General features: G+C 42.2%; 3 protein-coding genes across 5 annotated transcripts in view; 1 reads left to right on the top strand and 2 right to left on the bottom strand.

The window, feature by feature from the left end:
* The window catches only part of ARHGAP4 (Rho GTPase activating protein 4), a 73,756-nt gene extending 70,056 nt beyond the window's left edge, over positions 1–3,700 (top strand). For both annotated transcript variants that reach the window (XM_075260180.1, XM_075260179.1), the window contains exon 23: positions 521–3,700. In XM_075260180.1, the coding sequence (XP_075116281.1) occupies positions 521–727 (207 nt within the window). In that variant the 3' untranslated portion in view covers positions 728–3,700. The remainder of the gene's footprint in view (positions 1–520) is intronic.
* On the bottom strand, positions 3,691–14,580 carry LOC142185006 (caveolin-3-like). Of its 2 annotated transcripts, none has more exons than XM_075260217.1 (2): positions 14,123–14,580; positions 3,691–4,204 (listed from the first exon to the last, which is right to left on the bottom strand). In XM_075260217.1, the coding sequence occupies exons 1-2, from the start codon at positions 14,204–14,206 to the stop codon at positions 3,863–3,865; spliced, it is 426 nt and encodes a 141-aa protein (XP_075116318.1). In that variant the 5' UTR covers positions 14,207–14,580; the 3' UTR covers positions 3,691–3,862. The 2 variants fall into 2 exon arrangements, with proteins under 2 accessions (XP_075116318.1, XP_075116317.1); XM_075260216.1 differs by lacking the exon at positions 14,123–14,580 and adding an exon at positions 12,111–12,423.
* Positions 14,581–18,945: 4,365 nt separating this feature from the next.
* Positions 18,946–25,548, bottom strand: LOC142185005 (caveolin-2-like). Its single transcript, XM_075260215.1, has 3 exons — positions 25,179–25,548; positions 21,467–21,654; positions 18,946–19,255 (listed from the first exon to the last, which is right to left on the bottom strand). The coding sequence occupies exons 1-3, from the start codon at positions 25,317–25,319 to the stop codon at positions 19,099–19,101; spliced, it is 486 nt and encodes a 161-aa protein (XP_075116316.1). The 5' UTR covers positions 25,320–25,548; the 3' UTR covers positions 18,946–19,098.
* Positions 25,549–25,899: the final 351 nt, after the last annotated feature.

Raw genomic sequence — 25,899 nt, 5'->3', positions numbered from 1 at the left:
TGGGGTCTGCAACTTCAATCGTATATCTATAAAGAAATAACATAGTAAAATGGGTTTTATGTAGAATTTTGGTAGTTTTCATGAATGCACAGGCAGTGTAAAGGAAGAAGTCACCCCCAGCCCTAGCCTATGGTGGTGTGTGATGGTTGAGGAGTCCTTGTGTAGATTGGGAGTTCAGTAACCTATCTACTCCAGGAAGTTCCTGCAAAAAGGGGTGACCCCCTAGCTTCTAGGAAGAGGAGGTAAATCTCCCGGGCCCAGCAGATGCAGGAGCTCTTGGTGTAGTGTATGTGACGTGGACACTTAGGTGCCCATGACATCACAAAAAAATGGGTGTTACTGGTACATTTTATTGCCCATGTCACAAAAAAGGGAGTGGGATCTGCAAAAAGGTAGTAGGGCTTTACAAAACGGAACTTAACCATACAAATCAGCTCTAGTTGGCAAGTATGAGCTACGCCCTGATGATATCCATCAAAACCAATACAATAAAACCTTCTATTTCTCCTCTACTCAACAGGTCGTGACAAAAAACATGGACAGTGTATTCAAAGAGCTGCTGGGTAAGACAGCGCTGAGACACGGGGTCCTGGAGGATGTAAGTGAACCCACCAAAGTAGGGAAACCACGGGAGACTAAACCTAATGCACCAAGTGCATGCGAGCCAGTACGCGGGAGCCCAGCGGGCAAAAAGGGACCTCAAGGAAGAGCCGTATTTCGAAGATGAATTGTAAGATTTGGGGACAAGAAAGAAAGTAGAATCCACTCATTTCCACAAGCCTCGCTCAGCCTCAGGCACAAGCCAGTACTGGAGATCCGGACAATAGAAGATTGACGGATGCGTGTTAATATTAACCCTACAAGCTCCCCTGCATTTGTTTCTGTGTATCAGTCTATGTTACTGTCATCAACAAAAGCACAGATGTGTGAAGCTAAAAGAAGCTTCTCGCCTCCTCCCCGAAAGAACCAGCATGGGCCGCTGTCCAGCCAATTGGGAATAGAATAGGCCTACATATATAGACTGTGTTGGCTGCTGAAAGCGGCAGTGGCACCTACCCAAGTCCACAAGATTCATTTTTATCCTCCTGGCATTTAGGTCTCCTGGCATGTAGACCAGGCTCCTAATCTGCAGAATGATACCAGCAGGGTGGCACAAGCACAGTCAATAACACCACTAAAGATGCCTGATCTTCTATAGCGACCATACATTCAGCCAGCATTAGATTCCATATGTGACCTATGGGAATGGACTAGACATCTTTCACTTACTTGCAGGACGACGACATTTCTAGAGAGTCCGTAGACTTTTCAGTACTTGTCAAGCGGCTTTGACTTACTCAGAGATGGAGGAGCCGATATAATTTGCGCACAGTAGGAGTTTAGTTGCTTGAATACAACAGCACCGTGTATAGCACAGGCGCCGACGACTTGAATACTAGGGGATATGGATATATGTCACTAGGTGGCGCTAGCTGCATCCTTATACATTCTGTTTTGGTCGGGGGTAGGGAGGGTGTTCGTTCTTTTGCAGCTGTGTGCGTTCTAGTCAGTGATACCTTAAAAAGACATAAAATCTTAAGGACTGCAAATATCCATCTGCTTTATGGCCGTGGTGACTGGAGTAGTACATGGGGGGTTCCAAAATTGTAATGAAAATAAGCTAGCACATTGCAGTGTGTCTCTTAAAGGGACTCTATAACCAGAATCTTTGTATTGTGCAATATATAAGATGACCTAAGAGCACATTTTATTGGAGATGAAGGTACGTTTTATATGGACATAATGCCCCCTGCCTCTCAGTTCATTGGGGCCAGTCAGAAGACCTGATATGACCTGACCTGACCTGACCTGATTCTTGGGTGTGCCATCTGTTTGCCATGAGGTCCTTAGACTAAGGGCTGCTCCTTCCCTTTTGATTTTAGGTGGGTGCTTGGACAAGACTGAACTGTCTATAGAAACTGCATGGCTAGCAGGCAGTGGGGTAAGAAAATAGGCCGTGGTCATGGAAGGGGAAAATAAGCACCAGGTCCTTCAGGATAGTAAAAATTGGTACCATTTTGATTCCTGCTATAAGATCAATATAGGGCCCATAAGTCGGACTCCTGCCTATGTTTAATTGATGGCCTATCCTAAAGATCCTAAAGATAGGTCATCAATTTTTTAGCCCGGAAAACACCCCTGTTCTAGTAGGGAAATCGGAGTTATTAGATGTGGTAATGGTGTTTGAGGGGCCCCCTATTTTAGAATCCACATTTATTAGCCAGAACAAAGTGCAACTGTAGAGAGTCCTGCTCTGGGGGATCTGGCATGCCCTAGCATGATATGGGCAACCCATTGATTTCTATAGGAACTCTCTGTTCCTCATCATTGAACACTTGGTGCTGGGTTCCCCCACATTACAGTTTTGGGTGTACAAGCTTTTAGGCTCCTTGTCAGCTACTTATCATTAAGGGCCATCTTATAGAATGGAATTTGCAATCCAGCCAATCCCTTTAACGTAAACCCAAAATGGCAGGTCCTGCTATGTTATAGGCAACAGGTGGTTGTTGTACTACTGAGATACTAAAGTATATACTGCATAGATATACAGTACAGTATACAGTCTACATTTTAAAGGGATATCCTACCTTGTGTGGAATTGTTGGCTTGCACATACCTACATACAATATTGTCACATGAAGATTTTTGGCGTCCAGCTTTCGGCATACAATTATATCTAATGAGGGCGAAAGAGCGGGGCTGTCTCCATAGACAATACATACACCGCTCTGATATAATAAGCACATAAGCATGCTAGAAAGCAAACATTAACATACCATTTTTAGTAAAAGTTGCAGGAGGGTATATACATGCCAATAAATTCATGGAGACAGGAAAACCTCTGCCTAAAGCCTGCTATTACTGGGGACATAGAGCAGACATCTTGTGTTTTTCAAGATAAGCGACACCTGTTTCCACTTCTTTCCATCCTGGTAATGGGTGCATTGATCATTTCAGTCATCGGATGACTATTATTGTATGTCTAAGGCCAACATACACTCGTATGTCCAAACTTATAGATCCCACAAAATAACTCATCCAATATATACACCAAACACTTTATTACCATCCATTGTTACAGGAATGAGATATCCAGGTCAATGAGGCAGCTTATGGTTTCAATAAATTTCCCGTATTAATGGCACAAAAGTCAGCTGATGGTTCTTTGGACCTCGCACTTTTCTTAGACTGTATGTTCTTGTAGTTTCGCTTGGATCCCTGCTTGTGGTTACGTCTTTTTGCTGTATGTGCATCATTTCTAGCCTCCCTCTACAGTGTTACCGCCCTCTGTCATTGCTTTTCCCTGGTTTGACTCTTAACAGAAAGCACTCTGGCAGATGGGATACCGATGCTCTAGGGTAGCCATGATCCTCTGCTCGGTGTGCCTTATCGCAGACCCTCTGTGTGTGAGCCTATGTGTGTAACCAATGAGAAGAGCTGTACCATATCCATACCTTACTGTGACCTTCAAGTTTGGGAGAATAGCTTGACTTCTCTGGGGCCCACGGGGCCCAATAATCACTGAACGTCTGTGGCTATCGATGCATAAGACTATATAACAGAGGCCTTGTATTCTATACTCCTCCTACTCCAGTTCTCACCAAAATACAGCTGTCTGTGCATACAGAGAAATGCCAATAAAACATGGTATTTATACCCACTTCTGTTTTGTGTGTTTCTTTAGGTTAGTATTGAGTAAAATTGACCTAATCTGGTCCATTGGCATCATAGTACTGAGGCACAAGTTGGTAGCTCCGCCGGACGCCATCTTTATTGTATATTACGTGTTCATTAACGTATAGTCCAGTTTACTCTTCGGCCTTCATACTTCTTTTCTGAGTGCCACGCGGATGCCACCCAATGCTTTACCCACGGCCTCGAAGATTGGGTCACAGAAGGTACGGACACAAGCGGCATAGAACTGGCCCAGGCATTGGATTTCCATGAGGTAACTCTTGACACAAGGGACTACGGCCCAGATATGGCAGAATGACAGGCAAGCGAAGAGGAAGCCCCACAGCAGGGCCAGGGGTAGGGCGAAAATAGCGGAGAGCACGCGGTAACACCAGTATTTGGTGACGGTGAAGGTGGTGCTGCTGGTTTTCCACACCCCGTCAAAGCTGTGAATGCTGTCTGGTTCAGCGATGACATCCTCGAAATCCACCTGGAGGGAGATAACATGGAACAGTTAGGACCCATGAGCTGCAGGACATATTATATACTGCCATTTGTCTCAAGTAGCTGAGGGGTGACTAGAGAATTGGTGCTGTGGCCTTAAAGTGGTTGACAAGGATTTAGCTAAAGGGTCTGCTTTTAACCCAGAAACATCCCTCGTATATAGATGGTTACATATTTACTTTCATAGGATATCAGTCACTTTTTGTGATGTAAAGGATCTTTACTGCTTCTCGCTGACCATGGCGGTCAGCCATTATGAAGGAGTGGGAGCAGGAGTCAGAGTCAGCTGTAGAATAAATAGAGGAGTCCAGTGGTTTGGTCCTGGAGGTAACACAGGGCATGGAGAAAATGAATTTTTGTAATCCTGGACAATGATATATACTTTAGGCAATACTTGCTAACTCTTTCGCAACGTCCTGAAATAAGAGGTGCCCACCTAGAGCCCCAAAGGAGCTAGGACCTGCGAAATGCTCCCGTATTCTCTGGACTCTACAATGATGACCAGTATCTCCAGTTTAGTCTCTATTCACATCACACTTGTGATGTACTATATGTTTAGAGTATACACCTAGAAATACGCACTAAGGCTCTGTTCACGTCTGCATCAGAGTTGCCTCTAGCACTAAATCCATCTAAAATCATGAGTGAAAATTTTTTACATCCGGCGATGTGATGGTAAAAACAACGGATACCCCACAGACACCATTATAGGTAATGGGGTCCCTCAGGAGCCATTGTTATCCAACAGCAGATAAATCCGCCTTTATATTTAGTCTGTTCGTCTGTTCCTACCACAGAAGCGAAGAATGGATGAAAACAACGCTAGTGTGAATGCACCCTAAGTGTGTCCATAAGGAAAATGTAGGTTGTGTCCCTTTGGCGGGACAGTATACACCAATATAGCACGACAAAATAGCTATGGAATAGAATAGTGGACTATGTTATTCTATACAAAGCTTCAGTGTATACAATACATTAAACATATACATTTTGTGTAATATAATGGGACCCTATGGGTGGCAGATATCACTGTATGGGACACTTCGGAGGAGTCATCAACTTAACAGATATGCCAGAAATGTTCCTTGTGGGCAGCCTTAGCCACTTCGTTTAATAGGAGTCAGAGTCTCAGGAGACTGCTCTGTCCCACCTCCATGATTTATACTGCAGCTCTGCTTATATTGTCTGTGAGAAAAAGGTCGCTACCGAATCTTACATACTTTGACTTCTTACAACCTCCAGAAACATTTCTGTATTCCTTTATACTTTAAAGGTTTTTTTTTTTTTTTTTTTTTTTTTTTTTAATATTAATGATCTTCTCTTTAGGATAGGGTCACCAATATCAGATTGGTAGGGGGACAACTCTCAGCGCCTCCACCAATCTGCTGATTGAATGGGCTGTGGCAACGTTGGTAATAGAACAGCTCCATCTATCAGGCAGTGGCCTGGAATAGTACTGCAGCTCTTTTTTATTCCCTTAAGGCTAGGTTCACTCTTGCACTCGGTTTTCCATTGGCAGAGGGCCTGTTCCCTGAAACAGCAGCTATCGGTGGACCCTGTAGACTGTAATGGGGTCTGCCAGGTGTTCTTTGTGTTCTCCGCCATTTTTATACTGAGCTGTTTTTTGGCTGATTCTGCGGCGGAGTCTGACTCAGATGTGAACCTAGCCTTAATGTGGGAGAGCTGCAGTACCATTCCCAGCCACTCCATAGTGGATGGCGCTGTGCTATTCCTGTTGCCCATGTAAGCCATTATTTGCTGTATAGTACAGCTTAGCAGACACAATTCTGTGTAGAGGCACCCAGTAAGAAAGTAGACTTTTTCTTTATACATTATATACTTATGTCATTATAAGCCTAAATAGTGATTTATGCTGCAGATTAAATCCTTCCAATTTTCCCACCTACAGAAGGCTCTAGCACAGTGTGAACTAAGACTAAGCAAACTCCAGCACCACCTTGTTTTTGTTTGGAGGGGTTAATGCTCTGGGGATGGCGACTGTGTAGCAGTGAGATGCACTTATAAGGTCCATTAGTGCAGGGATTTATGAGGATTCCATTAATTCCCTATATATATTTGTCTCTGAGCGGAGGTGGATGTGGGCTGAGCCCCCAGCTGTCAGGCCTCTTCTGCTATGTGTGACAGCAGCCCCCGCCGGCAGCCACGCTCCGAGCCCGCAGTGTTAAATTTACACAGATCTCAAGTAGAAATTCATAGCCAAGACTGTAGGATATAAACACAGGACAGAGTATACTGCCCCGTTATATACTAATAGGAGTCGAATGTGATCGATGTAACACACACATATATATATGTATATATATATATATATTTATTAAAAATGTTATATGAGGTTAAAGTAACATGGATGCCTCAATAACAATGATGAAGCAATGTGGAGATAAAGCTGTTTTTAAGGATATTTGCATTAACCTGCAAGTGCACCAAGATTGGGGCCAGAGTTGCCTACAAACAGCTGTAATGCTGTCAGTGGATATACATGACATTCACAGCTACATGAGCAGTCATTCCTGAATAGAGCCAGGGCACTTGTGGCTGTCGGAAAATCAGGCTCCGCCCCCAGTGCACTTGCAGAATGATTTGCTTTTCTATAAAAATATGATTATCTGCTTCTATTAAAGTGCACTATATAGCACTATTAGTAGTTTGGGAGACATTATGGATTTAATAAAATCCTTTGAGGTTGAGGCCCCACGTTACGGAAATGCAAATTTTGTTGTGTTTTTTTGAGCCAAGAATGGCTACACCAGGAATGGGAAAGATATAGGAAGTTTTTATACGTCTTCCTTCTGCTCAATCCACTCCTGGCTTTGGCTCAAAAACCACAACAAAATCTGCAACAACAAAAAACTGCATTTACGCAACGTGGGGCCTCAGCCTTATAGTATTTTAGATGGCCAATGATAAGTGTAACTCAAAACTGTGTATACTGTATAAGCAGGTGTATACAGTGTACTGTGGATATGAGGACCCCTCTAACAAGGCCAGCTACATATCTAGCACTGCCATCATAGTGCCCCTAGTCATCGCAGCAGGCATACTACCCACTGTCCGCCATGTCTCTCACATTATAATCTGCTCACTCCATACTTGACAACTCTTGAGAGACATCGGGAGATTCTGAAAACTGTAACATAATTTTTGACCTTATGCCCTGCCTACTTATATAGGACACTGTACCCAACCTACAGCAATAGATTCACGTATAGTACATATGACCCCCTTCAGTACGTCCCTATCTATACAGACCCAAAACCAGAGTTCTTGTGCATATACATACTGCAGATCTCACCTCATCACCTTTTCTAAACAGATTGCCCTGTCTTTACAGACCCCAGACCAAATTTCCCCTATATATACATACTACAGACCAGACCTCCCATCTAAACATTGCCCTGACTATATAGACCTCAGACCCAACCCCATTCATCAATACAGTCCCCAACCGAAACCAAATACAAACACCAGCCAAGACCCTCTCCTTTTCTACAGACCAGCAGACCCCAGATTCAGATTCCCAAACATGGAAAAGACACCCACAAGGCTTTATGGTAAATTCAGACCCCAAACCATTCACAATAATCCAGAGTCAGACCTCAGATCAGGCCAACCTGTATGTTACATACCCATCAGGGCCACAGAGTGGCTTCCTCTCTACCGTGGCTAGAATATCAATCCCAGCACAGCGCCACCCACAGTCCATGTTCCCTGGTGCTAGGGCTGAGCCTGATAATACAGCATATGGGACAAGGACAGAGACTTAACAAGTCTTCTGGTGGTTCAGAAGATCCCTTATTTTCTTGGAGGACTTCTCAGTATGACATACCTCCTGCTCTATCCTGCCACATACATGACACACGTGGCCACAAGTGTGGTAGTAATACGTGGCTGCATATATCCTTATAACTCTATCTCTAGGTGACCAGGCTGCAAATCAACATTGGACTTCTTAGCGAGGCCGGAACATAATTGGGCTCATCAGCGATTGCATCCATCTGTAGAAAGTTCTGGAGTTGCTGCTCCTCTCCAGTGCAAGGCAGGGTCCTCAATGGCTGTGTGAGATGCCGCCTGTACAGTAATCCAATAGAAGAGATCCATAAATAAGTGTGGTGTCCTGAAAACAAGGACATCACCAGCTGATCCTAGGAAGACATCACACACTATATACAACCTTATATGCAGTGGCGTAACTACCGCGGGAGCAGCGGAGGCAGCTGCCACAGGGTCCGGGACATTAGGGGCTCGGCGACTGCCGCGTTTTTTTTCTTAATAGGCCGTTACCGGCTGGCGTTACTCCAGCCAGTAACGGGCCCTATTTACTTACCGATCCTGGCTGGGTCAGGATCGTTAAGTGACACCGCGGGCCCCACAAAGACTATTATTATACTTGGGGGTCTTTGCAGACCCCCCGAGTATAATGATCGGAGGCCTGGAAGATGTAAGAAACATAAAAAACTGTGTTACTTACCTCTCCAGGCTCTGGGCAGACTTCAGCCTAGTTGTCTGACGTCTCTGACGTCACATGAACCGGGCCTGTGTCCCGGGTCATGTGACGTCCGACTTCATTGAAGAAGGCCGACAGCGGAGGACTGCAGCGGAGTCTGGGGTCTGAAAAGACCCCAAAGTATAATAATTGTTCATGGGTGTCCACAGTGGGACATAATACTGTGTGCAGGGGCCAATGAGGGCCATAATACTGTGTGCAGGGGCCACTAATGGACATAATAGAGCGTGCAAGAATGGGGGGAGGGGGTCGGTCGAGGTCTTCGGCGTCGGTCAGGTGGGGGGGCCCATGTCAAAAGTTCGCCATGGGGCCCCGCCATTCCTATATACGCCACTGCTTATATGTCTGTATTGATTTAATTAAATACATTCATGGGACCCCCTAGATATAACGTCTTGTCCTTCCCATTGCCCATCTTGTATCGGCATTACAGTGCACACTTGGAATCCTTCTCTATTGGCCCCGCCTTCTTTTTAAGGAAGTGACATGAGGGGAGAAAGAGTGCACAATTTTTGGAACACAAACTCAGCACCCTGCTTTTTTAATATGTGTGCCCCATTATATTCTGCTATTGATATCCAGTAAAGGATAAGCAAATATTTCTCTTTTATTCTCCGTCTAGCAGCTCTTGCCCTGCTTAAGGAGAAGGGTTAGGACTGCTGTGCTGGGGTGGCTATGGTGACAGAGTTTTTGAATCTATACCCGCCCCTGTGTGATGAGGTCAGTATCGGGGCCCACGTGGGAATCAGGTCTCTTACCCTTCGTCCGCTGACGTGAGGAGACGCCCTCCCACCCTTGCCCTCGCGGTATTCTGTTTCTTTGGTTTTCTAATATTGTCTTTGGTTCTCCACTTGTCCTTTGTCGTCACAGCTAAGCGGGAGTGTGCCACGTCCTGTGGCGAGATAAGATGTCAGGAGGGGGCCCGCTGTCCACCAGCGGGCTGTTCGGGAGTCCGTCACGGATGAAGATATTTCCGTTTTGGTTGAACTCTGTTAACATTACTCTAAATAAAGCTGTGGCCAACCCACTTACACCATACTTGGTTTTGCGTTGATTTTGTTTGAGGGGTTTCTTCCACTCCAGAGGAGGTTTAATTTAAGAGTAAAGGAGGAAAGTCACAGCAGTCCATTCATTTATAAAGCCACCCATATTTGAGGATTTATTTCCAGCAATCATTTGAAGCCAAAACCCAGAGTGGATGGAAAAAAGATCCAATGTACTATTTACCCATTTATGAGCCACAATTTGTTTTCAAAAACTGCATACAAAACCTGAACATGGAAACAGGGCCTGAGAAATAACTTACAGGTTCCTAAGATGTAGCAATGTACTGGAGGACCCCTGCCCATGTGTGAGGTGTAGCAATACAAACACTGCCCCTAAACCTAGAGAAATAGATGAGATAGATAGATAGATAGATAGATAGATAGATAGATAGATAGATAGATAGATAAATAGATAAGATAGATGGATAGATGGATAGATAGATAGATAGATAGATAGATAGATAGATGATAGATGCATAGATAGATAGATAGATAGATAGATAGATAGATAGATGCATAGATAGATAGATAGATAAATAGATAGATAGATAGATAGATAGATAGATAGATAGATAGATGCATGCATAGATAGATAGATAGATAGATAGATAGATAGATAGATAGATAGATAGATAGATAGATGCATAGATAGATAGATAGGAGATAGATAGATAGATAGATAGATAGATAGATAATAGATAGATAGATAGATAGATAGATAGATAGATAGATAGGAGATAGATAGATAGATAGATAGATAGATAGATAATAGATAGATAGGAGATAGATAGATAGATAGATAGATATGAGATAGATAGATAGATAGATAGATAGATAGATAGATAGAGATATGAGATAGATTAGATTAAATAAGGATGTAGATAAAGATAGGATAAAAATAGATAAATGAAAGAGAGAAGAATGACATGGATGACAGACAAGATAGATCAATGGCTAGGTAAGGATAGATACATAAATAGATAGATTATAATGAAACACAGATAGATGATAGATAAACTGGATACATGATAGATAGAATTAAAAATAAAAAGATGGCAGCACAATATGAAGAGCAAAACAACCTCAAATGTATATCTGTATAGATAGTAACTAACAGTAACTTCATTTGTATAAATAGTAACTAATATTAATACATTTTAGTACATTTCTATGTATAGATAACTAATAGTTGTACATTTATATATATAGATAGTAACTAATAGCAGTACATGTCTATATGTACTGTATATAACAGATAGCAGCGATGCATTTTCAGCTCTATTTATACGGGTCTTGATGTTGTGGACAGACAGAAGGCCGCTGTAGTTTTTGTATTTGTGTCACTCCCATTGCAGCTTGCACCTGTTCACATTGGGATGTGCTAAGTTTTGTGTTTTGTATACATCATAGATAGATCAGAATAGATAATAGATGATAGACCAATAAATAAGTAAAATTAATAGGCAAACATAAGGACAGATCACAGATAGATTTGCTACTAGACATATATATATTTGCAAATGTAGGTAGATAGAAAGACAGACAGATTAGATAGATAGAAAGACAGACAGATTAGATAGATAGATAGATAATAGATAGATAGATAGATAGATAGATAGATAGATAGATAGATAGTAGATAGATAGATAGATAGATAATAGATAGATAGATAGATAGATAGATAGATAGTAGATAGATAGATAGATAGTAGATAGATGATAGATAGATAGATAGATAGATAGATAGATAGATAGATAGATTGATAGATAGATAGATAGATAGATAGATAGTAGATAGATGATAGATAGATAGATAGATAGATAGATAGATGATAGATAGATAGATAGATAGATAGATAGATAGATAGATAGTAGATAGATGATAGATAGATAGATAGATAGATAGATAGATAGATAGATAGATATGTGATAGATAGATGATAGATAGATAGATAGATAGATAGATAGATAGATAGATAGATAGACAGGAGATAGATAGATAGATAGATAGATAGATAGATAGATAGTAGATAGATGATAGATAGATAGATAGATAGATAGATAGATATGTGATAGATAGATGATAGATAGATAGATAGATAGATGATAGATAGATAGATAGATAGATAGATAGATAGATAGATAGATAGATAGTAGATAGATGATAGATAGATAGATAGATAGATAGATAGATAGATATGTGATAGATAGATGATAGATAGATAGATAGATAGATAGATAGATAGATAGATAGATAGATAGTAGATAGATAGACAGAGCTGATAGACTTCGTACTTTTTCTATCTATGTTTCCTATCTCACCTGCACCACATCCTGGTTGATATTTTTGGGGTCCCTCTGTACCAAGTCGATCTCCTTGGTGAGAATGTCAGGGTGGGTTTTGTTGTCTTTGGCTGGTTCGGGTTGCTGGATTTGGGCCATGTCCTGTTATACTTGGTCTGTCTTCCCAGCCTCTCACTAGGTCAGTGTCCTGCAGCGTCTGCTTGTATGGCTCTGGGGTCTAAGCAGGGTGCTGGTCATATACAGAGCACCGCCCTCTCCTCACCCATATACCACTGGAGGGACATCCCAAGCCCTGGACCTGTTACTGTACTGGGTGTGCCTGTCATATTATACTATCTCACTCATTGGCCTCTTCTACTAGATTTACTTTTAGTAGCTGAGATCTCGCGACTATGTGGAGGTGTTGGGACTCTCTTATATGTAAAGTACTATCTATAGGTAATCGGTAGTACAGACTGAATCTTCAGAGGCTCCTGCTGATGGTCCATCCTCAATGCTTTACACTGCAGCTCTACTTGCTTAGCCTGTTAGCCGTGTTTCACCACAAACCCATAAACCTTTATAAGTCAGACATTACATGGAGAACGCATTATTCAGCCTCTTCTGTTCTATTCATCTATTTTTTAAACCAAGTTTTTATGTTAAGAATATTTTTGAAGAATTTTTGATGATTGTTTTTTATCTTCCATGTCACTGTCTATATTTTTAATCTACTAAATCCTGCAAATTTCACTAAGGCCACTAAGCCTAATAATAGACTGACACTTGCACAAATCTGTAGGGGTTTCTTTGCAGCAGTGGCCTCATTTACATCAAAGACAGTGATACAATAGAAGATAACATTGAGCCATCATAGCATCCGCTATTGATAATAGATTAAGTCAGAGCTTCTCTTCCCCCTCCCTGCAAAGAGCATGTCTAGAAAACGCCTCCATAGACCTCAATGAGTCGGTCCCAGACTATGGTCTCTTTTTCCAGGACAGCATCACTCTTATCCGTAGGCTGTGCCTGGTATTGCAGCTGATTAGGGGCTGTATATTGCAGTATGAAACAAGGTCTTTGGAGATTTTAAAGGGACTCTATCATTAGAATCCCCTGTTTAACTAAGCTCACGTAGGAATAGCCTTAAGAAAGCCCATCCAAAAGCGTTGACTGCACATGCCCGTCGGCCATTTTCCTGTGGTCAAATGGGAGAGGCCACAGGAAAATGGCCGACAGACATGCACAGTTGGCACATTTGGATGAAGACGTGATGGTGACATGGGAGTAGAGGTGGTCTCGAGAAGAAGATGGAGGGCGGCGCTAGAGAGTTTTCATGCAGCACAGGGGATATCTACTGAACAGCAGCATAGAGAAGAATTTCTTAAGGCTATTCCGATGTGGGATTAGTTAAAAACGGGATTCTAATGATAGAATCCCTTTAATTTGAACACAAACATCCCCTTTAAATTTTTCCCTGCAAACTGAATACATCAAAGGCAATGGATAACATAACAAAAAATGGAGGTCACATAATTGTCACCTATGCAATAAACTATGTATATATAGCACTGAGGCAGATATAAATCTGTCAGTGCCAGTGTGACTTACACTTTATCTACCAGTATATTTTTAGACTGGGGGGAGAAACCCACACACACAACCACACAACACACACAACCACGACAAACTGTGCTGAGGTTAAAGTTGAAGCCATGACCCCTTTGCAGCAGGACAGCAAAGCAAAGACCAGGCCCCCCATGCCTACTAGACTGATGTTCTCCCCATCACCCCAGAGGATTAGGAAGGATATACATATAGTACATATAGAATATATAGTGTATTAGGAGATAAATTCATATCACAAAGGTGATGTCGTATCTGTACAGCCCTCTACATTTACATATACAGTAAAGCAGCTGCATCTGGATATATTAGAAAGTTACTTAAAGGGGTGACCACATGAACATAACCATATTTAAAGGTAACTAAACCACCCATAGGTCCCTATGGACCTTAATACCTTAAAAATAAAAAACATTTATACCTACCCGCCATGACGTCCTTATTGTGGGCAGCTTATAAGGCAGGGACACTACATGTATGAGAAGATAGCCCGGACACAAGGACATCATGGCTGGTTATCAGGCGAACACTACATGTACGAGAAGATATCCCAGACACAATGAGGACATCATGGCTGGCTTTAGGACAAGTCCCAGACCATAGAACGAACTTGTTTTCATGGTCGCTTCCATTTGCAAAAGACTTGCCATGTCCTAATATAATATCAAAATGTCTCGCTTTGGCAACAGGTTACTTCCAGTAATAACTCGCAGGACAGCCATGAATTCGCAGGGGTGAGTCCAATAATGGCATTGCTTGAGCTAATATAAACTTCAAAGCAGGTTGTAGGTAAGTCTATAAGGTTGTCCCACTCGGTGTCAGCGCCATTATTAATGTCATTAGGTCTCTCTCATACCGCAGTCCCTTCTCCATTGCATGTCACTCTTTGGTCTAGCAACGTCTGCTTTATTTAGCCCTGTTCTTCCCACATGAAATGTGACCCTGTCCCCTCCGCTGCCTGCTGTGAAGTAGTTTGGATTCTTCACTTGCATGCGACATTACTGACTTGGGATGGGTCTGTAGTAGTGGAAATAGCATCAGGGGTAACGCACAAATTAGTTTTCGAGTAATATGCTGGCCCGTTGCAAATATATGATCTGCCTGCATAGTACTGTTGGGCTCCATTCACATCTAGTTACATCATAAACAAAAACCAGGACGCAGTGCTACCCAATGCATGATGGACATCTTATGTCAGTGAATGGAGTCGCATTGAGATCCCAATGCTGCTTGGTATTTTTTACAACTAGAATTTGCAGTCATAGCATCCTTACAACCTGATTCCATTCACTTACATTAGAGAATGAGTTGCAAGACGACACGGCGGACATTACATTCTGCCTCTATATCTGCATCTGGCTCTGTCTACTGTATAGTTCTGGTGTCTAGCGGTGGGTTTTTGGGAGTTAACCCCAATCTATCAGATAGGAGCTGCTGTATCATTGTTAAAATGGTGTAGCCGAACTGCAATGCCAGAGAACTAGAGTACTTGTAGGGTCAACGGTGGCATGCACTGGGTACAGACCAAAAAATGAAGGAATAACCTCATGTTCTGTACAGTGTGACAAGAAGCAATGGCCATTGACTTCTCACTCTCCTGTTCTTAAATCAGGGTCCACATATTGCATTTTCTTTACTTTTGGAGATGAAGTCTATAGTGGGTGGTGAGAAATTTGTCGTAGCCATGTTATCCTGCGGGGAGGGTGAGGCACGAGCCCTTTACTCCACCACTCAGCCGCCTCTACATACTTAGCGTATGATTGTTAATATGCAGCTTGGCACCACTTCTCCATCCTATTGAGCCCACTGGTACCCAACCTTGAACTCAGTGACGGAGCTGTAGGGGTCGCAGTTACAGCTCGGCCCACAGCCATCCCATCACACTATGATCTCCTTTAATGTCTGGCAGTCTGTGTAACATAAATCCTTCTCCCCTTCTTTCTGTACTTAGCTTTATGATACATGGATTACCCAATAAGCCTGTAAACCGTTCCCACCACTACTATCAGTGAAGATGTCACCATAGGTAAACACTGGAATCACTTCTCACATTGAAGAACTGGTATCTGTATCTAAGCCCGCTATTATAGAGCTATACTACCATGTATAGAGCTGAGCTACTATATCCAAGCCAACTTTTATAGTGATATCCTACCACGATGGAGGTATAATACCATACATAGTGCCGAGCTACTATATCCAAGCCAACTATTATAGATATATCCTGCCATTATGGAGGTATAATACCATACATAGTGCTGAGCTTCTGTATCTAAACTATTATAGAGATATCCTGCCATTATGGAGGTATAATACCATACATAGTGGTGAGCTACTATATCCAAGCCAACTATTATAGAGATATCCTGCCATTATGGAGGTATAATACCATACATAGTGCTGAGCTTCTGTATCTAAACTATTATAGAGATATCACACAGTGCCCTATAGTTACTATTAGTTAGACAGTCCAAACTTAGACAGAAACTACACCAGATTTATCACAGTGTCTGATACTGGAGGATAAATCTGATGCATCTTTATACTCCCTAGCTCTTAGTAGGCTTACCTTCAGACAGTATTTTTCAACAATATTTTGGTACATTTTTTACACATTGTGGTTCATTTAAAGAGAACCTTTCAACAACTCCACCAATTCTAGTTCTTAGCATCTATTAATATGCATTGTGACTCCACTGATTCTGGTACAGTTGGAATTTTCTCTCTAGCCCTCACCATTCCTAAGCAACAAGTGCGATTAGTTTTGATGTCTGATGTGCTATATAAGCTCTGTAATGTCGGTAAGACGGTGTCAGGCAGGGGGCGAGATTCAGATCTCCAATCAGAGGTAGCCAGTGTCAGAGCTCAGAATCACACCCCCCTTGTCTGCTCCTGCCTGACACCGCCCTCCTGACAGAGACTAAATAATATATCAGGCACCAAAACTAACAGCATTGGTTGCTCAGGAATATGAGGGCTACAGAAAAAATTGTGCCAGAATCAGTGAAGCAGCAGCTATTACCTGATGTAAAGATATGAAATTGTTCAAGGTGGCGAAAGATCCTCTTTAACCACTTCCGGACCGCCCATAGACTATATACGTCCGGGAAGTGGTTGCCTTGTTCTGACAGGACGTACCTGTACGTCCAGTCAGAACACAGCAGCTGGACGGAGATCGTGCAGCTGCTTTCAATGGGAGCCGGCTGTAACTTCAGCCGGAGCTCCCAGAGAGATGGCAGGGAAGATTTATTACCTCCCCTGCTATCTCGATCGATCGCTGTGTATACAGGACTCAATGAGTGCTGTATACACAGCTATGGACGCTGCCATAATTCAGCTGCCCTCTGACCCGGCGGACACGTGATCCGCTGGGAGCAGAGTCTTGCAAAAGCTGCTGGGTCCTACAGGACTCAGATCAGCTCAGTAACCTGTATATACAGCGTGCAGGAGGCTGTATTTCTCCTGCAACTGGGGTTAAATGTAGCAGCCCCAGTTATAGGAGAAATCAGCCTCAAGTACAAAAAAATAAGTGATCAGATGTCCCCAAAGGTCTCTTATCACCTTATGGGGACACAATCTGGAAAAAAATAAAATAAAAATATAATAAAAAAAGTTTTTAAAAAATTTAAATAAAATAATAATAAAAAATAAATAAATAATACGCTAATAAAACGCCGTTATTAAAGGTTATAGCCCCACCCCCGACGACACCATACAAAATAAAAATTACCGTAACAGAGAGAAAAAACTATATTATAAAGTTTTTCAGTGACACTTTGTGTTATTAAATAAAAAAATAAATAAATAAATTGTAAACCACACACAATTTCCCTCCTATTTTGTTTATATTTTCCCGGATATAAAAAAAATTAAAAATACATTTGAAAATAAAAATAACATAAAAATAAAGCCCTATGTGTCCCTGAAAAAAGACGCAAAAATTAGTTGACTGAGACATACGGGAAAAATGTTACAGACCTCAAAACCGCACATATAAAATAAACCTAAAATGTGTTTGGTCCTGGACCACAAATTGGCCCGGTACTGAAGTGGTTAAGCCATGATCGCTTTTTTTCTGAGAATCCATATATGTCTAGTATGTCGAAAAATTTTAGCCCAAACTACATGCACAAAAAATGTGTCACATTGCACCAAAATGTGTGCATCAAACTGTGCCATGTTTACACCAGTGTCTAGTCATAACCACAATAGTAAATCTAGGCCACAGAGTTGAGCTGAGTCGCTGTATCTAAGTCTATGTCATTATACAGGTACACTACCATATGCAGAACTGAGCTACTGTATCTAAGTTCACTATTATAATGATATACTACTATACACAGATCTCAGCGGCTGTATCTAAGTCCACTATTATAATGATATACTACCATAAGAGCTCAGCTGCTGTATCTAAGTCTACTATTATAATGATATATTACCATACACAGAGCTCAGCTGCTGTATCTAAGTCCACTATTATAATAATATACAACCATACCCAGAACTGAGCTACTGTATCTAAGTTCACTATTATAATGATATACTACTATACATAGAGCTCAGCTGCTGTATCTAAGTCTACTATTATAATAATATACAACCATACCCAGAACTGAGCTACTGTATCTAAGCCCACTATTATAATGATATACTACTATACACAGAGCTCAGCTGCTGTATCTAAGTCTACTATTATAATGCTATACAACCATACACAGAGCTCAGCTGCTGTATCTAAGTCTACTATTGTAATGATATACAACCATACACAGAGCTCAGCTGCTGTATCTAAGTCTACTATTGTAATGATATACAACCATACACAGAGCTCAGCTGCTGTATCTAAGTTAATCTTTAGTTACACCCCTGCTTGAATTTATAGATTCTTGGATTGATTCTGGTTAACCCTTTCATGACTCACAGGAATCATTTCACTCTTTCTGACCACATTAATGTGGCCTTTGGGAATAACCAGTGAAGTGGCCAATATACACATATTGTCAAAGAGGAGGGGCAGAGCGACCAGCGGCTAGTCGTAGTGCGGAACTGAAAAGGATATAGTTAATGGGACATCGTTGGCCAGTAAAATTGATCACAATACAAATTCCATAGGACCTCTACTACTAAGGGGGTCCAACTAGGGTCCCATGTGGATCATTCCCAGGGCTGCAAGGACTCGTATCTTGTAAAATATTGTCTGTTACGGAAATAAAAACAGCAAACAATTTACAAAAAACTTTGATGATGTTTTTATTGTTTTTTTTTTAGCTACTATGGTCTGTGCAATGCATTGTGGGAGCTCCTCTTTCAGGTTCCCGTCCCAGAATGCTTTGCACTAGAACGCCTTTTATAAACGTTACTTTTGTTCCCCGCTTGCGCCGATCGGCTGGTTCACGGTCGGTCACACCCGCTGCTTCGCCACATTTATGTATATGAAACTGCAGCAACGACCCACGCTGGTACAAAGAGGAGCTAGACATACATCCAGTATACTGGCCCAGAGAGTCCGGATAGGGGGCATACAGATGTTACAGAGCTGGATACACGGCATGGCACACCTGAACAGGAGGAGACATAGAAAAATGTAAATAAGGATAAAATTCACTTTTTTGGGGATTAATATTTTAGGGTTTTAATACAGGATTTGATAAATATGGCTGCTTTCTTGCAGAAATAGCGCCATACCTGGCCACAGTTATATTGCATCTCAGTCCCATTCACTAGAGCTCTGCTGCAGTACCAGACAAAAGCTATGGGCAGGTGTGGCGCTGTTTATGGAAGAAAGTGGTCATGTTTTTGCAGAAGTGCACAAAGCATCTTACATATCAATGGTTGGTTATATATGTCATAGGTTGTCCAAGACTAAGGCCGGCTTGAAATGTTGGCCTGGATTCCAATCATCATGGTCACCTATGATGCTAGAACTCACTGCCTCCCTATAGGATAGTTGTCCCTTACAGTAATCCTGTGGGGGGACAGGAACTTCTAGCATCACATATACTATTATGTTTGGGGTCTGGGAAGTATGGCAGACAACTGGCCAGTATTTCACAGACTAAGGGTGCATGCACACTACGTAACGCCGGGCGTGTATGAGAGCCGTACACGCCGGCGTTACAGCAGGGCTGCCGAACACTTCCCATTCACTCGTTTACGAGCGCTCCCATTGAAGTGAATGGGAAGTGTTCGGCAGCCTTGCTGTAACGCCGGCGTGTACGGCTCTCATACACGCCCGGTGTTACGTAGTGTGCATGCACCCTTAGATGGCAAGATGTCTTAATAGCAGGAGATCCCACCCCATCGAAAAGTTGTATGTGCCCCCCATCTATGACATCCATACCTTCCTGAAGGGACAACCCCTTATTGTGGCTTCATTATAAGATCTACTTACATTAAATGGAACCAATGCGCCCACGAACCACCTCCAAAAGTGCCAATTACACCTTTACTTTTTGGGAACTTAACACATTTAGAATTTGGAAGATGTATGTTTTTGGTTAACTAGAGCTGTGTTTCTTAAAGGGTCTGTCCAGCCATTACATTTTTTGGGGTCATCTTTATAGGTTACCAAACCCTAAAGAGGAGATGTATAGGGGTGAGCCACCACAGCCAGGGGCTAACTGATCAACATCCTGTGTGTTAACAGGAACCTGGAAGTAGAGACTGGCAGAGCCCGGACAGTGTTGGAATGGGATGGTGGAGTATCGGTGAGGTATTGGCTCTTTCACTTTAACCCATTCTGTGCCTTTTGTAAAATTGGTCCTGACTAAGGGCCCGTGCACACGGAGTAAACACGAGTGCATTTTAGCATAATTCACGTGTATAGAATATACATGTTAAAATAATACTCCCATTGACTTCAATGAAACCTTTTACATGTGTAAAAAAATGCGTAAAAAAAGGCGCCAAAAAACGCAACGCCTTTTTTGACGCCTTTTTTACACGTGTAAAAAAATTTCATTGAAGTCAATGGGAGTGTTATTTTAACATGTATATTCCATACACGTGAATTGTGCTAAAATGCGCTCGTGTTAACTCCATGTGCACGGGTCCTAAGACAATGCAGCTGCATCTCCCCATAACAAAGTCAAGTTACAGCAGTGCCCTTATCGGTGAGACAACGTACAGAAAATCTGGAGATGTATTGCCTGGGACACCATTTTACTAGAATAAGGGTCCATGTACACAACTGTAGCTTTGGTCCACAATAACAGATAGCATGCATTTCTATGGCCGCATACACACAAGCCTGGGGGCTTGGTCTGGTGGCAGGGGTGTTGCCGGACCACTGGGTAGCTTCCCCTGTGGGCGCTGTGTAGCGCCGCACCCAGTAGAGTAGGGACCCACTAGAAAGAGGTTGCCACGAAGTGGCTAGTGTGCTTATACACCTTGAGCAATATGTATACTAAGAACCTCATTCTCAATATTGTAAAATTTCCTGAGAAGCACTAGAACAATGTATAAGACTGGGATGTGCGGGCCATGTCTTTTTCTTTTTTTGGATAGACCTGTAATATTTCCTGATTTATGTGGGAGCCATAGAGATGCAAAATATGGAGCGGGTCCTATTCCTCCTGTCTGTTCACCTTTTCTAATACTAGGGTCTGTGTGCACTGAGCCTTAGCATGAGACAGTATGAACTAGAGCACTAAAGATCCTGCGCGTCTTCTGCTGCAAGTCTCTGTCTATCCTTCCAGTCCAAATGGCAGGACTGTCCGCCCTCTCCTAATACCAGTGTTACTAGTATTACTTTGTCAGGGGTCCATTACCATATGTGGATACAACCCAGCAGAGCAAACAGAATTCCGGAGATCAGGGACACCGGGACAGCGCAGAGCAGGGAGATGATCCGGTAGCACCACAGCTTAGAGGACTCAAACAAGATGTCACTCCAGGTCCAGACCTTGTCAAAGCTGTGAAAGGAGTTGGGCTCTGCGAGGACGTCTGAGAAGTCTACCTGCAACGAGAATATCAGTAGAAATGGCGCATTTAGGATGTAACATGTTAGTACTGAACTGTTCATCTCCATATTTATAGGGATCCTCTGATGCCCGGAGATGAAGGCAGATCTAAGATATACGATTATGGGGGTCTGATCACAGAGATCTCCACCATTCATGAGAATGATGTTGCCAAGACCCACTCTTATTTTTTTCTCAGAAAGTGATGCAAGTGCTCCAATCCTTCTGGTTTTTCATGTAATCCCAGACAGACTGGATGATGTTGAGACCAGGGTTATATCTGTGGGGACGTATCATCACTTTCAGGACCCCTCCTCCTCCAAGGGGCAAAGGTCACACCAATTATTGATGGGATTTACAGTTCTCTTTTCTTAACTCCCTTCACTTTGATTTATAAAATTAAACAATTACAACCACGTTCACATCTGTGTCAGAGTCTACTCCGTTGCAATGTCCACCGGAAATCAGCAGATAAAAAACTCCTGCATGGATGACATTGGTTTACTTTTGAAATGACACCTAACAGGCCCCATTATAGTCAATTTGTTCAGTCCGCCAGGCTCTGTGTAACCACTATTAGGGTGCATTCACACTGAGTAAACGCTAGCTTATTTTGTAGAGTAAAATTACACTTGTAAATTTTGCTATCCCATTGACTTCAATGACATTTTACAGGCATATTTTTACAGGCGTATTTTTTACAGGTGTATTTTTTACAGGCGTATTTTTACACTTGTAAAAAAATATCATTGAAGTCAATGGGATAGCAAAATTTACAAGTGTAATTTTACTCTACAAAATAAGCTAACGTTTACTCAGTGTGAATGCACCCTAACAGTGGTGCAACGGGTTCAACTGTTCTGGTCTTCCGTGGAATCAGAACAACAGAAAGACAACCTAAGGGTGCATTCACACTGAGTAAACGCTAGCTTATTTTGTAGAGTAAAATTACACTTGTAAATTTTGCTATCCCATTGACTTCAATGACATTTTACAGGCGTATTTTTACAGGCGTATTTTTTACAGGCGTATTTTTTACAGGCGTATTTTTACACTTGTAAAAAAATATCATTGAAGTCAATGGGATAGCAAAATTTACAAGTGTAATTTTACTTTACAAAATAAGCTAGCGTTTACTCAGTGTGAATGCACCCTTAGGGTGAATTCACACTGAGTAAACGCTAGCTTATTCTGAACGTAAAACACGTTCAGAATAAGCGGCGTCTAAAGCAGCTCCATTCATCTCTATGGGAGCCGGCATACGAGCGCTCCCCATAGAAATGAATGGGCTGCTTCTTTCACTCCGTGCAGTCCCATTGAAGTGAATGGGGAGTGCCGGCGTGTACGCTCCGGCATGAGCAGAGCTTGCCGTATACGCCGGCACTCCCCATTCACTTCAATGGGACTGCACGGAGTGAAAGAAGCAGCCCATTCATTTCTATGGGGAGCGCTCGTATGCCGGCTCCCATAGAGATGAATGGAGCTGCTTTAGTCAGTGTGAATTCACCCTTAGGGAGCCTGCACACGGAGTTTACGCTTGCTCATTCTGAATGTAAAACTCGTTCAGAGTGAGCAGCGTAAAAAACAGATCCCATATGTGCGTATCACATTGAAAGCAATAGGTAAAAAAGCATCCCATTTTTAACTTTTTTTACGAGTTTTACGTTCAGAATGAGCGAGCGTAAACTTCATGTGCAGGCTCCCTTAGTGTGAACCTGGTGTAACACTCTTATATCTTAAAGCATTTTTACTTTGCAGCATTGTTTACACATCTGCCTCAAAATTTTGCACAGTACAGTAAATATTCTATATATTCTGGTCTTGAGTAATAACTCCCACCACGGTGGGATCACAGGGTTGCCTGTCACCTTTCCAGATATGCCTGTTTTAGTAAATACTTAAAGGGTTTATCCAGGTTCCCAAAATTATCTGCAAATACATCCACACTAGCGCAAAATCCTCACTGTCCCCCTGTGAAGTTTCTGCTTCGCTTTCTTTTAGTTGTTGCTCCTTGTTTCACTATTAATGCAGTGAATCTGTGGACAAACCACATTTCCCATGATTCATGTGCCTGCTCTCACTCTCTGTGTTTGCTGCTCTCAGTATGTGTGTGTATATGGGGGAGGGGGTGAGCTTACAAATGAAACATCATAGCAGCATGTGACCTTGTATATGAGAGTGATGTTATTCCAGGAGAGGGAGGGGTACACAGAGAGTGAGAGTAGGCAGATAACTCATGGGAAATGTAGTTTGTCCAGAAATCCACAGCATGTAAATAATAGGTATAATACAAGGAGCAGCAAGTAAAATAAAGCCAAGCAAAGGGTGCACAAGGGAACAGTGAGGATTTAGCACTGCTGTGAATGTATTTGCAGGTAATGTTTACAAGCTGGACAACCCCTTTAAGATTCCCCATCAAATAACAATCATAAAGCATTTTTTCTTATAACTATGCTTTGTACCATTTCTATGTTAGACATTTCTAATTAAATTACCAATTGGGTGTGCCCATCATGGTGTTCTTGTACTGTGTCTGCTTGACATTAAAAGATGCTTCAAAATTATTACATGGAGAAGTATTTATTGAACTAGGCATGTCGGGAGAGATATAAGTTCCGCTATAATGAGACAACCCTCTAAAGGGGTCTTCCAGTTCCATTTTCATCATGACCTACCCATTGAATAGCTCATCATTATCAGTTTGGTAGGAATCTGACATTCGGCACCCCAACATTCAGTTGTTTGAAGAGATTTTATCACTTGGACAAATCCTGAGGCCTCTTTACTACAATCAAGCACAGCGATGTACATTGTATACTGTCTGTGCTTGGTATTGCAGCTCAGGCCCTTTCACTTGAATGAGACTGAGCTCCAAACAGGCAATGAGACCGATGTACATGACATTTCCTACTAAGTATTAAGAGCAATTATTCTGCTCTTTAAAAATTTCAGACTGCAGATTTCTGTCTCCCTAATCTTTACCTTTATGCCTAGCGATAATAGTGAGGGGTACTGGGTGTATCTATAGGGGAAGTAGAGGTAGCTACTAGAGATGAGCGAGTAGTATTCGATCGAATACCTCCCCTGCATAGTTATTGGTGTACTCAGTCGATACCACGCGGTAAACGCGGGAAATATCTAATTCTCCTCCAACCTTCCCTGGCGCCTTTTTTTTAACCCCAATATCCATGGAGGGGAGGTATTCGATCGAATATACTCGCTCATCTCTAGACTAGCTACCCATTGACTTATATAGATTCTATATGTACTGTAAAATATATGTGTATATATATTAATATGCAGAATGTAAAGTCCTACATAACCAAGTGTTTTCACAAATTATGGATCAGATGTTGGTTACATTTGCGTAGCATCTGTGCCAACAGAGTTGGGGTATATCTGTACCCCCTACAGCTACCCCCCTATAATGGACTTATTATACCCAACATATAATAATGTCAGGGAATTCATTTACTAAATATTTATTAGACAGGACAGCTCCATAGCAATCCATATGTACCTTTAGGTGCTTGTTGATCCCGCGAGGATCCCGTGCATCCAGTTTTTCGGGAGCTTCGGTGTACACTTCAGGATTTTGCAGGAATTTCTGCTCATTGTCAGGATCCATAGGACATTCAATCAGATACTGATCAGGAATCATGGCGGCCGGAGTCCAGGAGCGATGGGGGAGACTGAGGAGAGTCCGGATATTGTGCCTGTGACTGTCTGGAGTTTGCGGACCCTCGCCTCTACCTTTCCATTAATTCATTAGGTTTACAGGACCCCACACTTATTTTCTTCTTTTATCACAGTGTATCTGAAAGTGTGCGGCGTCCCCGTCCTGCTGAGGCGGTGGTGTGGATACAATTTCAGCCCCTCTCTCCCTGCCTCTGACACTTTTCTGTGACATGCCAATCCCAGCTGTCACTATGATATAAATATGGTGGCTGCGCACCCCTAGCATCTCAGCTGTGCTGGATTATCTGCCCCTTCTATAGTCTCAGGGGTATTCCTGGGATAGCCATGAGGCGGCGATGTTTCTCCAATCTACAAATCCATTGACAATCCATATACAAGTTTAACCCATGCTTGGCTAGCACCAAATTAGTACAAAAAATTCAAACATATTGTTATCTAAAAAGTCAATCAGAGAACACTGAAGGTATATGAAGGTGAATCAATTGTCTCATATGTGCCATTGACATCATAGAGAAATCTACCACAGACAAGGAAGGTGGCGC

Source organism: Leptodactylus fuscus, chromosome 11, assembly GCF_031893055.1.
Source record: "Leptodactylus fuscus isolate aLepFus1 chromosome 11, aLepFus1.hap2, whole genome shotgun sequence".
Classification (NCBI taxonomy): Eukaryota; Metazoa; Chordata; class Amphibia; order Anura; family Leptodactylidae; genus Leptodactylus; species Leptodactylus fuscus.
Note: the sequence above shows the minus strand (reverse complement) of the source record. Positions and strands in the feature narration are given on the sequence as shown.

What these genes read in the sequence shown, in the direction of transcription:
- LOC142185005 (XM_075260215.1), bottom strand. Translation starts at nt 25,319, where the DNA reads ATGATTCCTGATCAGTATCTGATTGAATGTCCTATGGATCCTGACAAT. An exon ending in GGATCAACAAGCACCTAAAG is followed by an intron (nt 21,655 to 25,178) that starts GTACATATGGAT and finishes TTCTCGTTGCAG; the next exon opens with GTAGACTTCTCAGACGTCCT. An exon ending in CTGGGTTGTATCCACATATG is followed by an intron (nt 19,256 to 21,466) that starts GTAATGGACCCC and finishes CCTCCTGTTCAG; the next exon opens with GTGTGCCATGCCGTGTATCC.
- LOC142185006 (XM_075260216.1), bottom strand. Translation starts at nt 12,230, where the DNA reads ATGGCCCAAATCCAGCAACCCGAACCAGCCAAAGACAACAAAACCCAC. An exon ending in TCAACCAGGATGTGGTGCAG is followed by an intron (nt 4,205 to 12,110) that starts GTGAGATAGGAA and finishes ATCTCCCTCCAG; the next exon opens with GTGGATTTCGAGGATGTCAT.